At 44.7% G+C, this 15,133-nt stretch overlaps 2 protein-coding genes across 3 annotated transcripts in view; one reads left to right on the forward strand and one right to left on the reverse strand.

Annotated features, from left to right (window-relative positions):
- Positions 1-5,132, reverse strand: part of DHX32 (DEAH-box helicase 32 (putative)) — a 56,202-nt gene extending 51,070 nt beyond the window's left edge. The window contains exon 1 of the mRNA XM_059398789.1: positions 5,008-5,132. The gene's annotated coding sequence lies outside the window, so the exon portion shown is untranslated. The remainder of the gene's footprint in view (positions 1-5,007) is intronic.
- The window catches only part of FANK1 (fibronectin type III and ankyrin repeat domains 1), a 103,346-nt gene continuing 88,242 nt past the window's right edge, over positions 30-15,133 (forward strand). For both annotated transcript variants that reach the window (XM_059398792.1, XM_059398790.1), the window contains exon 1: positions 30-121. In XM_059398792.1, coding sequence (XP_059254775.1) covers positions 109-121 — 13 coding nt within the window. In that variant the 5' untranslated portion in view covers positions 30-108. The remainder of the gene's footprint in view (positions 122-15,133) is intronic.

Raw genomic sequence — 15,133 nt, forward strand, 5'->3', positions numbered from 1 at the left:
AGCGACGCCTGCCGCGGACGAGAGGCGTTAGGAGGGGCGGCGGCGGCGCCAGGAGGGGCGGCGGCGGCGCCGGGGGCTCGGCCCTTGGGGGCCCGGGAGCAGCTGACCATGGAGCCCCAGAGTAAGGGGGTCGGGCCGGGCGGGCCGGAACCTCCCGGGAGCAGGGGGGCGCCCCGCGCGCGGTCCGCGGGCTGTAACGCTTCTGACGCGGAAGCACGGTTCTCCCGCTCGCTCTCCTCTCTCCCGGAGCGGGGAGACGGGCCCAAAGCTGCCCGGCGCGTCCGGCGGGGTCCGGGCGCCGAGGGGGTCCGCGGGGAGCCGGAGGGACGCGGGAGCTCGGGACTGTGTCCCCGAGGCGCCAGCGCCCCCGCCGTGCGCTTTCCTGAAATGACCCGCGGGCAAATCCGTGCGCTTGTACGGACCCTCGTCGTCGCTGTAGCTTGGCCCATTCATTGTCCAGAGCCGTCCCGCTTCCACGACGTCAGCCGCTGGACCAGCCACGAGGCTGGGGCTCGAATGTCTGAGCGAGACCCCGTCCAGTCCCCACTCCGCAGTGTGATTTAAGGCAGAAAACAACAACAAACCAGAAAACAAAACCGCTCTGTCCGGGCGCGTTTGGTTCATTGCTAGAGGCTGTACGAGCAAAGACACTCCAAATATGAATATAGATCGATCGATCGATCGATCGATCTGTAATGTTCCTGTTTCCCACATTGTTTGGCAAAACGTGGGCCATCTGGAGTTGAGAGCGAATATGCGCTCTAACTTAACTGGGCCCCCCCCCCCCTCCCCGCTCCCAAAGCTCTCTAGGCCTGTAGGGCCCTGTCCGAGTTTTCCAATACCGTCTTATTGCTCCTTTTGTTCTCAAAATGATAACAGTGTTGTCTGTAAAGACTTAGAAGATCTTAAGCTGATGCAGTTTAACTCTCAAAACCAAGTCGGCTTTTCTTGGACAATTTGAGAAATGGAAGTACTCAGATCCAATCCATTCTCTGGGGAAAATGCTGGCATTTTAAAGGGTCGTTAGTTTTGGGCAAGAAGGCTTTATAAAGGCTTTTTTCCTTCCTTTTAACTCATTTGCTGATGAGAACCTTACAAGTTGTGAGTTATAGTTGCTTGAGTTGAATGTATACACTATCCTGCTGTTTGCATTATAACTCGATATTATTACAGCCTTTTTAGTGCAGTGGATGGCGCGTCAGTCTCATAACTCTTTGTATTCTACATCTTATCCAATTTGTTGAAAGAAACTATAACTTACGACAGTCTCCTGTCAAACTGATGCCAGACTGTGTATGTTTTCTGTTAATGGAAGAAAGAGGTGAAATATCTTGCAGAAACAGCAACTTTATTCCTTCAGATTGTTATTGTTTAAATGTGTTAAGTATAGATTTTGACTAATTCTGTGCTCGCTGTCTTTATCCACTCACCCATTCATAGTATCTGTTGTGTTCCAGACACTGTTCTAGAGATGGGGGTGGCACAATGAATAGGATAGTGTTAGTTTGGGCCATCCCAGGAAAACCCTGCAGAGACTTGCCCAAGAACAACCCACACCTCTCTCAGGTCTGAGATTGGGAGGGAGGAGACAGAAGTCTTCCAGGAGGAAGTAAGAGGAGGCCTGCAGAATGACCTTGATTTCGGCTCAGTCATCATCTCAGGGTTCTGAAATCGAGACCCAGGATGGGCTCCACACTGGGCATGGAGTCTGCTTGAGATTTTCTCTCTCCCTCTGCTCCTCCCGTCCCTGCTCCCTCTTAAAAAAAAAAAAAAAAGAAAAGAAAAAAGTATCATGCATAGGAATTACATGTTTATATCCCATCGCATTGGGTTTTGAAGTGGAAAATTTTTGTTAATTCATGCCTGGGAGACAACTCCACATAGTCTTAAATGCTTTTATCAATTTAATCTCAAGTGATCCAAACAATCACCAGTTATCTTAGGAATTTTTTTAAAAGATTTTATTATGAAGAAATCTCTACGTCTAATGTGGGGCTTGAGCTCACAACCCCAAGATTAAGAGTCTCATGGTCTACCAACTGAGCCAGCCAGATGCCCCCGGAAATTCTTTCACAGTCTAATGAGCACTATTTTGGATAAATATTTACTAAATCATTCACTGTTAGTAAATATTTAGAGGATACCATTAAGTGATTTTTAAGGTCCCTTTTAACTTCAAAATTCATATCCAACCTTCAAAATTCAGATTTTACCTGAAACCGACGTTATTTCATTCTCTCAAAAATATTGACGAACACTAGATATGATATTAACAAGAATTATAATTATCTATAACTAGTGTTATCATTATATTATTAATGGTATATTGTGATACCAATATTTTCTAACACATTGTAAGCCTGGTGTTTACCTTTTGTTAGTGACGGGTTTCAAAGAACATTTTACAACTGTAGTTGAACATATCATCAGTGAATTGATTGGAAGGAAGAATCCTTCTTAATTGCTTTAAGGATTAGACATATACCCAAGGAAAACACCAAGGAACCGCTAGAGTCAGTCTTATCCATTCTGTTTCCACACACTTAGGTTTCCATTACTTTTAGGAATGACCTTTATAAATGGAGTCATTAAAATCCAATAAACATAAACCTTCAGACCTCACAGCAGGCTCATACTCTGGCTATAGGCAGAGAACAGGGCTACCACTATTTTACAGAATAATAATAAATCAATGAGCCAAGAAATGACTCCCCAGGGAAAGGGCAAATTAAGTAAGTTCACAACCTTGGGCTGTTCAGAGTGGTTTTGGCTTTCATTATTTTCTTTCTAAACTAACTATACTATTGGAAAGATAACATACAAAACAACATGGAAAATATACATCAAAAAATTGTTTGGTTTTTGTTTTTAGAAAATATTTAAGTTCAACAGTACTGTCTCTTCCATAATTTCTTAGTGAATGACAATGCCAAGGGGTAACTTTGGGGGCCATTACCCTCTCTCTCATGATCTTTCCCTAGCTCACCAAATCACCCTAAGCAAACACACAATCTGGGTGTAAAAACTATGAATCAAATGCAACACCAAAGTAAGCCCCAGCTCCCACTTAGAACTCTATTGCTGCTTATTCTCTCTATAAAAAATCTAGGTCTAGTTTAGACCAGGCAGCCATTGGCTGCGCCACCCCCCGCCCCGCACAGCTTAGAAAGGAATACCAAATGGGGATCCAAGTTCCAATGACTCAGAGAGTGAGGCATTCGCTTAAAGGACTGAAGCCTTTCTCCAAACCTGTTTTTCTACTGGTTTTCCCATCTTTGTTAGGATTCTACCATCTCCCCGGTTATTCCAGCTGGAAATCAGAGTCATCCTTCCCTCCTCTCCTCCACTCCCTCCCGCTTGTCTTACCCCACCCACCAGCACGCCTGTGTATTCCACCCTCCAAATACTGTCATCACTGGGACTCCAAGCCACCATCTTGTTTAAGCCATGGTTGGAGGCTCTACTGATTTCTGCAGTTCGTGTCCCCTGCCACATCTGTTTTCCACCTGGAAGCCAGAGTGACCTTTTCACAATAACATATTACATCATGTTCCTCCTCTGCCAAAGGCCCTTCGAGTTCTCATAATGGTCTAGTTGCCTCTTCAAACTTACCAGGTGTGTGATCTTAGATAATTACGCTTCAAATGATGGTCTTTTTTTTTTTTTTCCTTAAGATTTATTTATTTATTTGAGACAGACTGACAGAGCACAAGCAGAGGGAGAGGGAGACTTCCCGCCGAACGGAGAGCCTGACATGGGGCTCCATTCCAGGACCCTGGGATCATGACCTGAGCTAAAGGCAGACACTTAACTGATGGAGCCACCCAGACACCCCAAGTGTATGGGTCTTTTAGTCCCTTAAGCATATTAAACTCCTTTAAGGACAGTGAGTCTTTGCGCCAGCTTTTTCCCTCCTGTTCGGGCAGATCTGACTCAATACCCTCTGGTCTTAGTTTAAAGGTTCCCCGCCATTGAGTCCTACACTTAGACTCTAAAGTAGGTTGTGCCCTCCTTCCTCACGTCATTCAGATCTTTGCATTTTTCTCTTAGCAGTGATGACAATTCGCACTTCCTTTGTTAATTAAAAAAAAATCTATTTTCGCCACCAGATGGTAGTGTTGTAGAAAAGGGCCTGTCTGCCCTTTTGGCCCTAGAGCCTGACCAATGGGAGAGACGTAAGCCCCAAACAAGCATTGACTGAATGGATGGTACTGCCTCATCTCATGTTATTTCTTTGAGAATGGGGCATCCTTAAAATCAGAAGCCATTTTGTCCTACAACAGGAAGGGCTGCGTACTGGTGAAATCTCAAGTGCCTCTTGTGGAGTGTGCTTCAGGTCAAGTTCATTGAACTCAGGTGCTTACACCTGTTAGCTAGATTACAAACACGGCATTGCTTTTTAGTAGGCTTAATGAGATGTTTTATCCATTTTATCCAAAACAATTAAGGAGGGGCACCTGGGTGGCTCAGTTGTTAAGCATCTGCCTTTGGCTCAGGTCATGATCCCCTGGTCCTGGGATCATGTCCTGCATGGCTCCCTGCACAGTGGGGAGCTTGCTTCTCCCTCTACTCCTCCCCCCTACTTGTGATCTCTCTCCCTCTTGCTCTCTCTCTCTCTCCCTCTGATAAATAAATAAAATCTTTTTTTAAAAAATGAGTAGGCAAGTAATCTTATTTTTGAGACCAAAGGCTCACTAGATCATAGCTCCAACAAAATCTTTGCACTACCGTGGAATACTCAGCTTTAGTAACCCGATAGACCGGTAGGAATTTAAGAGTAATTATGTAAGCCCAGGAATGTTTTAAAAATATCTGCAGTTTTTTTCTCAAGTAGTCTTAGCCCCTAAAGAATATTAATTCTAATAATTATAATTGAAATATTATCATTAAGAAATAAATGCTTATATAAGTCAAGTTCAAAACTTTAAAAAAAATTTCAAAGCAACATCGTTTAAATAGATAGTTTCAACTCCCCATCAAAATACGAAAATTCATTGCGCTCCTGACCTCCGGATGCTCCGCCAGCCCCAGAAAGGGGCAAAACGCCTGGACGATTGCAGCTGTGTCTCACCAGAAGCTCATATTCACCTCAGCGTTATTCCTAGACCAAGTCCATTCCTGGTAACTTGGATTTTACCTCTGGACGGGAAAAGGAAGCACTGTTAAGACATGCTTCCCTGGGAGGACCTGCCCAACCACCCCGGGAGCTGAGCTAGCCAATCAGACGGAAGGAAGGGTTTGGGCACACCAGCAGCATCCGAGAATGCCTGAATGACTCAGTAAGGTCAGAAGGTGGTGTGAACGCCTCAACAAGTAAACAACTCACAATGCAAGAAATGTTCTTGCATTTCTGTGCTCACAGGGCTGGCTGGTAAGCCAGGGCCAGAGATGCTTATCCGTGGGGTTCTCCAGTCTGTGGTCTGGGGGCATTTTTCCCCTGCGAGGCAGAAGGAAGGGAGGAGGCATTCCTTTCTCTAAGACCCCAGGTGCCAGTTCCTTCTGCTGTGTGCTTCCTCCTTCCAGGCTGTCAGGGACCCTTCTCTAGCCTCGTCTTCTCGGGAGTGTCCTCTCTTCCTCAGACTCTCTGCCTCCATGGGTCCGTCCAGAGCGCACTCCCCGCCTGTCTGCCTGTCTGTCCATGAAAACAAATTTTTGGACATCACCGTCTCTTAGAAACTTTGCCTTTTTACCATCCTCCAGCCCACATCAGAGTTACTGTCTGCGTTTAATTAGTACGTTTATTATTCTAACAAGCTGTAATCAGTATGTATTCATCCATTCCACTCTCCCATTAAAAGTTAACTTGAATTGGATTAAGAGTTTAAACATAAGATCTGAAATTTTAAAACCCCTGTTAGAAAAACAGGGTGAAAGCTCCTTGACATTTGTCTTGGCCAAGGTTTCTCAGATGTGATGCTAAAAACACAAGTAACAAAAGCAAAACCAACAAGTGGGTCTACATCAAACTAAAAAGCTTCTGTACGCTGAAAGAAACAACAAAATAAAAAGGCAAACTACAGATGAGAGAAAATATTTACAAATCATCTATCTGATAAGGGGTTAATATCCAAACTACGCAAGGAACGCATACTACTCAACAGCAATAATAAAAGTAACAATCACCATCATCATCACCATCGTCACCATCTAATTAAAAATTAGGCAGAGGACCTGAACAGACATTTCCCCAAAAAGCCACTGACAGACCTTACTTTTCAAAAGTTTACATTTACCCCCACTTGGCTTTTATGACAGACCTATATTAGTACCTGTTTTTTTCTAATAAAAAATGGAATTGGGGAACCCCCGGTGGCTCTAACTCTTGGTTTCGGCTCAAGTCACGATCTCAGGGTCTTGAAATCACGCCCTGCGTCGGGCTCAGTGCTCAGCGGGGAATCTGCTCGGCCCTCTGCTCCTGCCCCCGCAGCCTCTCATTCTCTCTCTCTGTCTCAAATGAATAAAATAAACCCTTAAAAAAAAAAAAAAAAAAAAAAGCGTTCTCAGTGGTTTTGCCGCGAGCCCTTACAGCGGCCGCGCACCCCATGCAGGGAGAGTGGCGCCGCCCAGTGCCCAACCTGGGAACCACACCGCGCGTCGCCACATCCTGCCGCCAGAGCCCTGAGCAGTCTGTGAGCGTCGGTGCCTCATCTTGATTTATTTGGGGCATCTGTTAGCAAGGTGTGTCCTTGGGTACCCGAAAAGCCTAAGAGAGGTTATTTTTTGGGCCCGAGAATGCTAAAAAAAAAAAAAAGAAGTTTTCCATGTAAATTAATGGCAACTGCTGCCATTAATTTGCTAATTTTTGTGGAAAAACACCAGTTCTGTTTGTGATAGTTTTCACAGGAACGTTCTATTTTTTTTTTTTTTTTTTTTTTTTCCACAGGAACGTTCTATTCCAGATAGCTGGGGAAAGCTGTGTACGAGTGGCCAAAATGTACACAAAAAGATGCTCAATATCACTAATCATCAGAGACATGTAGACCAAAACTACAGTGAGCTAACACGTCAGACCTGTTAGAATGGTTATAACCAAAAAGAGAAGAGATAACAGGCATTGGCAAGCACGTGGAGGGAGAATCCTGGTGCACTGTCAGCGGGAATGCAAACATTAGCACAGCTGCTATAGAAACCAGTGTGGAGGGGCTCCAAAAACTGAAAAATAAAACTACCATGTGATCCACCAATCTCACTTCGGGGGATATGTCTGAAGGAAATGAAGTCAGGATCTTGAAGAGATATCTGCACTCCCACATTGCAGCATTTTTCACAATAGCCAAGAGAGATAGATATATCTATGTGTAGATATCTATCTATCTATCTATCTATAATATACTTATATAGATACACAGTGGAAAGCCACAAGAAAGAAGGAAATCTTCCTTTTGTGGCAATACGGATGCATGCGTAGGACATCATGCAAAGCGAAATAAGCCAAAGAGAGAAAGACAAACACTGAATGGTTATGATCTCTCTTATATGTGCCAACCGAACAAGTAGAACTTAGAGAAACAGTAAGTGGAATGCCAGGCAGCTGCCAGGGACTGGGAATTGAGGGAAATGGGGAAACACCAGAGAGTACAAATTTTGAGTTACAAGATGAGTGAGTTCTGGGAATCTAATGTACATGGTGACTAAAGTTAGCAATTCTGTATTTGAAAGTCACTAACAGAATAGATCTTAAATGTTCTTACCATATGCATAAAAATTAATTATGTGAGCTCATAGAGGTGTTAACCAACCTATTGTAATTATTTTCTAATACATAAGTGTATCAAATCATCAGGTTGGACACCTTAAATCTGTACAATGTTCTGGGTCAATGTATCTCAGTAAAGCTGGGGGTGGGAGTGGGAAGCCAGGAGCTCCTCGTTGTTTTCTTTCCTGAAGCTCTCTAGAGCACTTGGAAGAAAACAACTAACTCTATTACACTACTCACTTTTTAAAAAAAAATATTTCATTTATTTATTTGACAGACAGAGATCACAAGTAGGCAGAGGGGCAGGCAAAGAGAAAGGGGGAAGCAGGCTCTCTGTTGAGCAGAGAGCCAGATGTGGGTCTCAATCCCAGGGCCCTGAGATCATGACCCTAGCCAAAGGCAGAGCCCCAACCAACTGAGCCATGCAGGCGCCCCTACAACTACTCACATTTACTAAAGAGTTCTAAGACAGCAGCGGGTGGTTTTCCTTGCCTTGTGTAGTGTTTGGTGATTGGGATCTAGTTTATGTTTTAAGTAAGTTTTTGCCACTGTAAGCAATGGACTAGCAGTGTCCCCTTTACCGATGGGGGTCAGTAATGCTTTCAATCAGACTGGAGAATCAATTCCAGATAACTCAGTATCAATTCAGAAAACTCATCCTAAAGTTTCTGTTCTTTTGCTCTGATTCTGTATTAATATTTGTATCAATTAGTGTTTAATTAGAAAAAGCAAAACCGTTGTGGGTGATACAGTATGTGTTTTCCTAAAATGTTCACTTGTGGTCATTTGTTATGCAGCAATAGAAAACAAGTATGTGGCTTCATATAGTTTCTGCAGGTCAAGATTTCAGGAATACTGTAGCTGAGAGCTTCTGTTTTGGGTTGTAGTCCTCATGCTGGCCAGAGCTTCGGCCTCCTAGCGGCTTGACCGAGGCTGGAGGATCTGATTTCAAGATGGCGTACGCAAGTGGTGGCAAGTTGGTACTGGATATTAGTGGGAGAGCTCAGTAACGAAGCACATTAATTTCTCTGAAGGGTTGCCTGAGTGTCCTCACAGCTTGGTGGTAGGTTTTACCCAGAGTGAATGAGCTCAGAGAAAGGAAGGTGGAAGCTGCATTGTCTTTTATAATCTGGCTTTGGATGTCACACTCTTGTCATTTGCCTTAATTACACAGGCCAGCCCTATTCAGGACAAGAGAGCCTGAGAGAGGGCTCTGCAAGGTGGGAATAGCAGGAGGTGAGAACTGTTGCTGACTAGACACTATAGCACTTGTCAATGGTACCACTCAAAGAACCAGCTTTTAGATTTTTGTATTTTCTCCATTATGCATTTGTTGTCTATTTCATTGATTTCTGCTTTTATCTTCATTGTTTCCATCTCATAAGTTTTCTGTTCCTTTTTTTTTTTTTTTTTTTTTTTTTAAGTCTTTGAGAGGGATACCTGGGTGGCTGTTGGTTGAACATCTGCCTTCTGCTTGGGTCATGATCCTAGGGTCCTGGGACAGAGCCCCAGGTCAGGCTACCTGTTCTGTGGGGCATCTGCTTGTCCCTCTCTCTCTGCCATGGCTCATGCGTGCTCCTTTTCTCTCTCAAATAAAGAAAATCTTTAAAAAAGTCTTTGAGGGACACCTGGGTGGCTCAGTGGGTTAAGCCTCTGCCTTTGGCTCAGGTCATGATCTAAGGGTCCTAGGATTGAGCCCTGCATCGGGCTCTCTGCTGAGCAGGGAGCCTGTTTCCTCCTCTCTCTCTGCCTGCCTCTTTGCTCACTTGTGATCTTTGTCTGTTGAATAAATAAACAAAATCTTTTTTTTTTAAACAATTTTTAAAAATTTTTTTATTTTTTATAAACATTAAATAACAAAATCTTTAAAAAAAAGTCTTTGAGATGGATACTAACATCATTGTTTTTCAGCCTACTTTTGCAAACATGTGCATGTAAGACTCTGAATTGCCTTCTAAGCTCAGATTTAACTGTATTCCACAAGGGGTGTGTGTGTGTGTGTGTGTGTGAAGTTGTATTAAAGTATGACATATGCCAAAGAAAGTACACAGTATTAAGTATACAGGTTGATGAGTTGACTCAAAGTAAACACACCCATAACTAGTGCCCAGATCAGGAGACGGATGACCATTAGTTACTTCAAAGCCTGGACCTCATAATACTGCCAGGATTTCTGGCAGTATTATGTTCATGTCTGATCATTCCAACACCCGAATCCTTTACAGAGAGGGGAAGAGAGCGAGCGAGCGAGAGCGCGCCCACGAGCTGGGAAGGTGGCAGAGGAGAGGGAGACGCAGCCTCCCTTTTCAAGATCACTTTTAATTTTTATTTACTTATGGAGTGCACACACAGGTGCAGGAGTAGGGGGTTCGGGACGGGGGAGGGGAAAGGGAAGGGGAGAGAGAGAATGTTAAGCAGATTCCTGCCGAGCACTGAGCCTGCTGATCTCAGGACCTTGGCCTCGCTGAGCCACAATCCAGAGTCAGACCCTTAATCCGCGGAGCCACCCAGGCGCCTCTTTAAGAAATCTTTTATACAGAGTACCAGGAACAATTTAGCCAGCACGGTGAGCTCTAAGAGACATGAAGTAGCTACCGAAGTCTCACTTGTGGTGGGCAGAGGGAGAATACTGTGGCTCAGTGTTCTGTGAGTTCTGAGAAAGCGGCTGATACAGGAATCTGGGGGACTCACAGCCTGCGGCCTGGGAAACGTCCTGTACGTCCCAGGGCTCTCTGAGCGGCGCTCTGTGGCCCGCGTCACAAGCCACCTCTGCCTCTTTCACCGTTGAAGCCTAAATATGACAAGATTCAGGACAAAACTTCCCAGTTTACTTCAGGAATGCAGTTGAGAGTGTCTGAGTTCAGGGACCGCGTGACTCAGAAGAACGTTGCACTTTGAGCACTTGGCTGCTCTCTCCTTCCAGAAGACTGTCCGTCACCGGCTCTGGTGGGGTAAGACATGCAGAGACCTACAGCGGCCTTCTGTGGCTCCGCCCCTTGGAACGACAATGTTTCAGGGTTAGTTTGTCCCCCTGTGAACTGTGAGGAGGGCTTTGCAGATCTTTTTATTTTAATTAATTAATTAATTTGACAGAGAGCAAAAGGGAGCACAAGCATGGGGAATGGGAGAGGGAGAAAGAGGCCGCCTGCTGAGCAGGGAGTCGGATACGAGGACCCTGGCATCATGACCTGAGCCTGAGGCAGTTGCTTAACGGCTGAGCCACACAGGCGCCCCTAGATCTTTAAAACAATAGCAGTTCTGGGGCACATGGGGGCCTCAGTTCATTATGTCTGCCTTCAGCTCAAGTCATGATCCTAGGATCCTGGGATCATGTCCCCCCCTGCTCAGTGGGGGAGCCTGCTTCTCCCTCTGCTCGCTGCTCCCCCTGCTTGTGCTCGTGCTCTCTCGCTGTCTCTCTCTGACAAATACATAAGGTGAAAAGAAAAAAAAAAGAACAAGAGTTCTGTTCAAGATTGGACAGAGTCCCCTTGGGCACTATAGTTACATAAAGATGCGACTTGTCTTAAGTTTATGCTCTCTGTTGCACATATGTACATGTGCATATGTAGAATGGAAGCATAAACATAGACACACATACTTTCTCTTTGGAAATTTTTCAGAGCTGTAGAGTAGCTCAAAGTCATACAGTGAATGCCTCCATGCCCTTCACACAGATGTGACTGTTCACACTTTGCCACTCTTGTTTTCTGCCTTTCTCTCTCCTGCCCACACACTCACACACTCACAAATGTACACAAGCACATTTATTTGCTGAACCCTTTGAAAGTGACGCACAATGACACCATGGTCCCAAATACTTCAGCATCTTTCTCCTCTAAGAACCAGGACATTTTCTTCTGTAACCACGTACTACTAATACACCCCAACAGTTAACATTGGTCTAGTAATATTACCTAATACGTAGTCCCTAGCCATTTTTTCCCAGTTGTCTTAATGATGTCCTTTATGGTTTTTTCTTTTGTTTTAAAAGCTTGGGACCCTCTTCAGGATTACATGTGGCATCGAGAGGTCATAGTCCTTCAGTCTCCTTTAATGTGGATAGTCTCTATTTTTTTTCTTTCATGGCACTGCTATTTCTTTTTCTTTTTAAAAGATTTTATTTGTTCATTTGACAGAGAGTCACAGTGAGAGAGAAAACACAGGCAGGGGAGTGGGAGTGGGAAAGCAGACTCCTCGCTGAGCACGGAGCCTGACATGGAGCTTGATCCCAGGACGCTGGGATCATGACCATAAAGCGTCAAAGGCAGACGCTTTAACAACTGAGCCACCCAGGCGCCCTGTGACACGGATATTTCTGAAGTGGCCAGGCCAGATGTCTTACAGAAGTTTCCATGCTGGATTTGCCTGATTGTTTGCTTCCTGATGTTTGAAGTCCGATATTTTTACAAGGGGTGTGATATCACACAGATGATGCTGTTTCTTTTTTGTTGCATCTTACCAGCAGGCACTTGATGTCCCTTCTGTATTTTGATACAATGTCACTGCTGCCACTGAAAAAGAAGAGACAAATGTTCTGGTATGAAGTGTAGTTAAGGGTTGGGGAACCTGGAAAGAAGAAGACTCGTTTCTCACGGCTGTCAGGACTAGTGCTACAGAGCCACAGCGTCATGCTTCCTTCCACTGATAGAGGGCGGCAGGACGATGAACATGAACGACGTGCCCCTCAAAGACGTGTCCTCCTAGCAGAAGAGAGAAGCTAACACGTATGAGAGAATCTTCCAGTGTGAAGAGAGAGAACATTTCCGCTTAGGACTAGAACACAGATGTGAGCATGGCAGGGATAGTCAATCAGAGGCTTGGTAATGGAGGCAAACCCCACTCTTCATATTTCTGTTTTCACTGCTTCCAGGGATATACTTATGATTCTACTTAGGCCTATTTCCTTCTTGCCTTGCACGTCCACTATAGTCACTCACGTTTTTATTGCCTCATGTTTACTCACCGGAGCCTTGCCCTCCACTGCTCCGCACTCTCCGTGGTGGCCTGCTTCCAAGATGGCTCCCCATGAACCCTCTGCCTCCTGGTGTTCTCACCTGTACCCTGCCTTGGTCTGTGTGACCAGTGACATAGGGCAGAGGTGACACATCACTTCCAAGATTAGATTATGAAAGCCTGGGGCTCCTGCCTGGGGCTGGCCTTCAATCTCTCTCTGGTTCCCTTCCTCCCTTGCTCCCTCTTTTTCTCCTCCTTGGATTACCCGTCAGTGGCCATGACATCAGGTCATCGACACACTCAAGCATCCTATGGAATGGCCTACATAGCAAGGAACGGAGGCCAAGTACAGGCTTGCGGGCGGATTCCCCAGCCTCATCCAAGCCTTGAGATGACAGCTGCCCCAGCTGTCAACTTGACCGCAGCCTCTAAAGAGACTGTGACTCACCCAGCTAAGCTATTCCCAGATCCCCGACCCCCAAAGCTGAGACAATTGTGGGCACTTGTCATTTTAAGCCACTAAGTCTTGGGATCATTTGTCGCGTAGCCTTGGAGTCAGACACCATCTTGTACTTGTTGCTGTGAAACTTGGCCTTTCTCACCCCAAGATCAGCACGGATCTCCCCCGACTATAACTCCTTTTGTGCTGCTTTCTCCTCTTTCTAGACTAGTATTTTCTGGTTTTAGATAAGTAATATAGTTACAAATTTCAAAAATAAAAAGTTATAACAGAGTATATGCAGACAAGTTTCATTCTTGTAATCCTGCTGCTCAGTTCCTGCCTTGCAGGCAACCGCCTTCTTTGCTCCTGATAGATCATTCCCGGGAGAGCTTAAATATTATCTATACAAGTCAATTACATGGTTACTACATTCCTGTCTCTGTTCTGTATTTTGCTTTTCTCACCTAACCTTATATTTTGCTTTCTTTTTACTACATGAGTTTTCTCCTATTTTAAACACCTGCGTAATATCCCATGGTAGGTTTGCTATTGTTTATTTAACCCGTCCACAACTGATAGGCCGTTTGTTTTCAGTCTCTTACTACTGAGGGAGGGTGAGTAGAAGATGTCTGATATTCCTAATCTCCTGAACCTGTGAGTGTGTCGCCTCCTAGGGCAAAGGGAGCTTTGCAGCTGTGATTAAGTTAAGGGTCGCGATGATGCTGCTGCTGTATGATCCAGGTGGCCTCTGTGTAATCAATCATGAATCCTTTTTAAAAAGGGAGGCAAGAACATCAGTCTGGAGGGGGCTACGAGCAGAATTTGGAGTGTTAGGAAGGTTGGAATCCAAGAATGTGGGAAGACTTTAGAAGCTGGGAAAGTCCCGGAAATGTCCTTTCCCCTAGAACCTCCAGAAAGAACAAGACTTTGATTTCAGCTCGGCAAGACTTACTGTGAACTTTGGACCTCCAGAACTGTAAGATAATGAATTTGTGTTGTTTCCAGCGGCTGTGTTCATGGGAACTGGTTACGACAACCATAGGGAACTGGTATGGCTATTATCACAAACAATGATAAAGTTGTATTAAATTATCTTGTATTTTGGACATTCTGCATTTTGTGCAAGTATTTTTGCAGAATAAATTCCTAGATGTGGCATGGGCCGAAGGCAGTGTTGGGTTTGGTTAATCCTCACTTCCAATGGTAATATTTGTGAGAACAACTTTCCCAGCCTCTCCAAAGAGTGGGTAACCAAACTTTGGATTTGTAGGGTTTTAGGGTTTTTAGGGTTTTAGGGTTTTTCAATTGCTAAATAGTAATTGCTAAACAGTAATCTTTTGAGTGAGCTAATTGTTATTCCTTATCTGCACACCATTTTAGAATCTCCTTCAGAGTTGGGACTAAGTCCTTGTTTCTATTTATTCCACATTGTTTGCCTGCCTCCCTTCTACTACTTTCTAGAGAGTGAGTTCTCCCCATAAAGTGGTAAAGGGATACATATCCAAAGGCATCCATTCTTCTTCTTCTTTTTTTTTTTTTAAAGATTATTTATTTATTTATTTGGCAGAGAGAAATCACAAGTTCACTGAGAGGCAGGCAGAGAGAGAGAGAAGGAAGCAGGCTCCCTGCTGAGCAGAGAGCCCGATGCGGGACTCGATCCCAGGACCCTGAGATCATGACCTGAGCCGAAGGCAGCGGCCTAACCCACTGAGCCACCCAGGCACCCCAAAGGCATCCATTCTTCTTAAGAGTGGGTAAGAAATCTTATGTAGGATCCATTTCATCCATGTACATAACCATCAAATTTTAGTTATAAAAATGCTTCGTTTTGGATAAAAACATCCTAATTGTAATCATTGATAAGGGTTAAGGAATGGTTGCCTGGCATGCTTGTCCTGCCTTTTTTCCCCCCTAATGTTTGATGGATCTAAGGTGGGATCAAGAAAACACGTGGCCAAAGAACACGTGGCCTTGCCTTGCCCCTGTTGCCCCAGACAGCTACTGCAGAGCTTTTCCATTAAGGGCAACACAATCCAGGCTCC

The sequence above is a fragment of the Mustela nigripes genome, chromosome 4, assembly GCF_022355385.1.
Source record: "Mustela nigripes isolate SB6536 chromosome 4, MUSNIG.SB6536, whole genome shotgun sequence".
In the NCBI taxonomy this organism is placed as follows: domain Eukaryota; kingdom Metazoa; phylum Chordata; class Mammalia; order Carnivora; family Mustelidae; genus Mustela; species Mustela nigripes.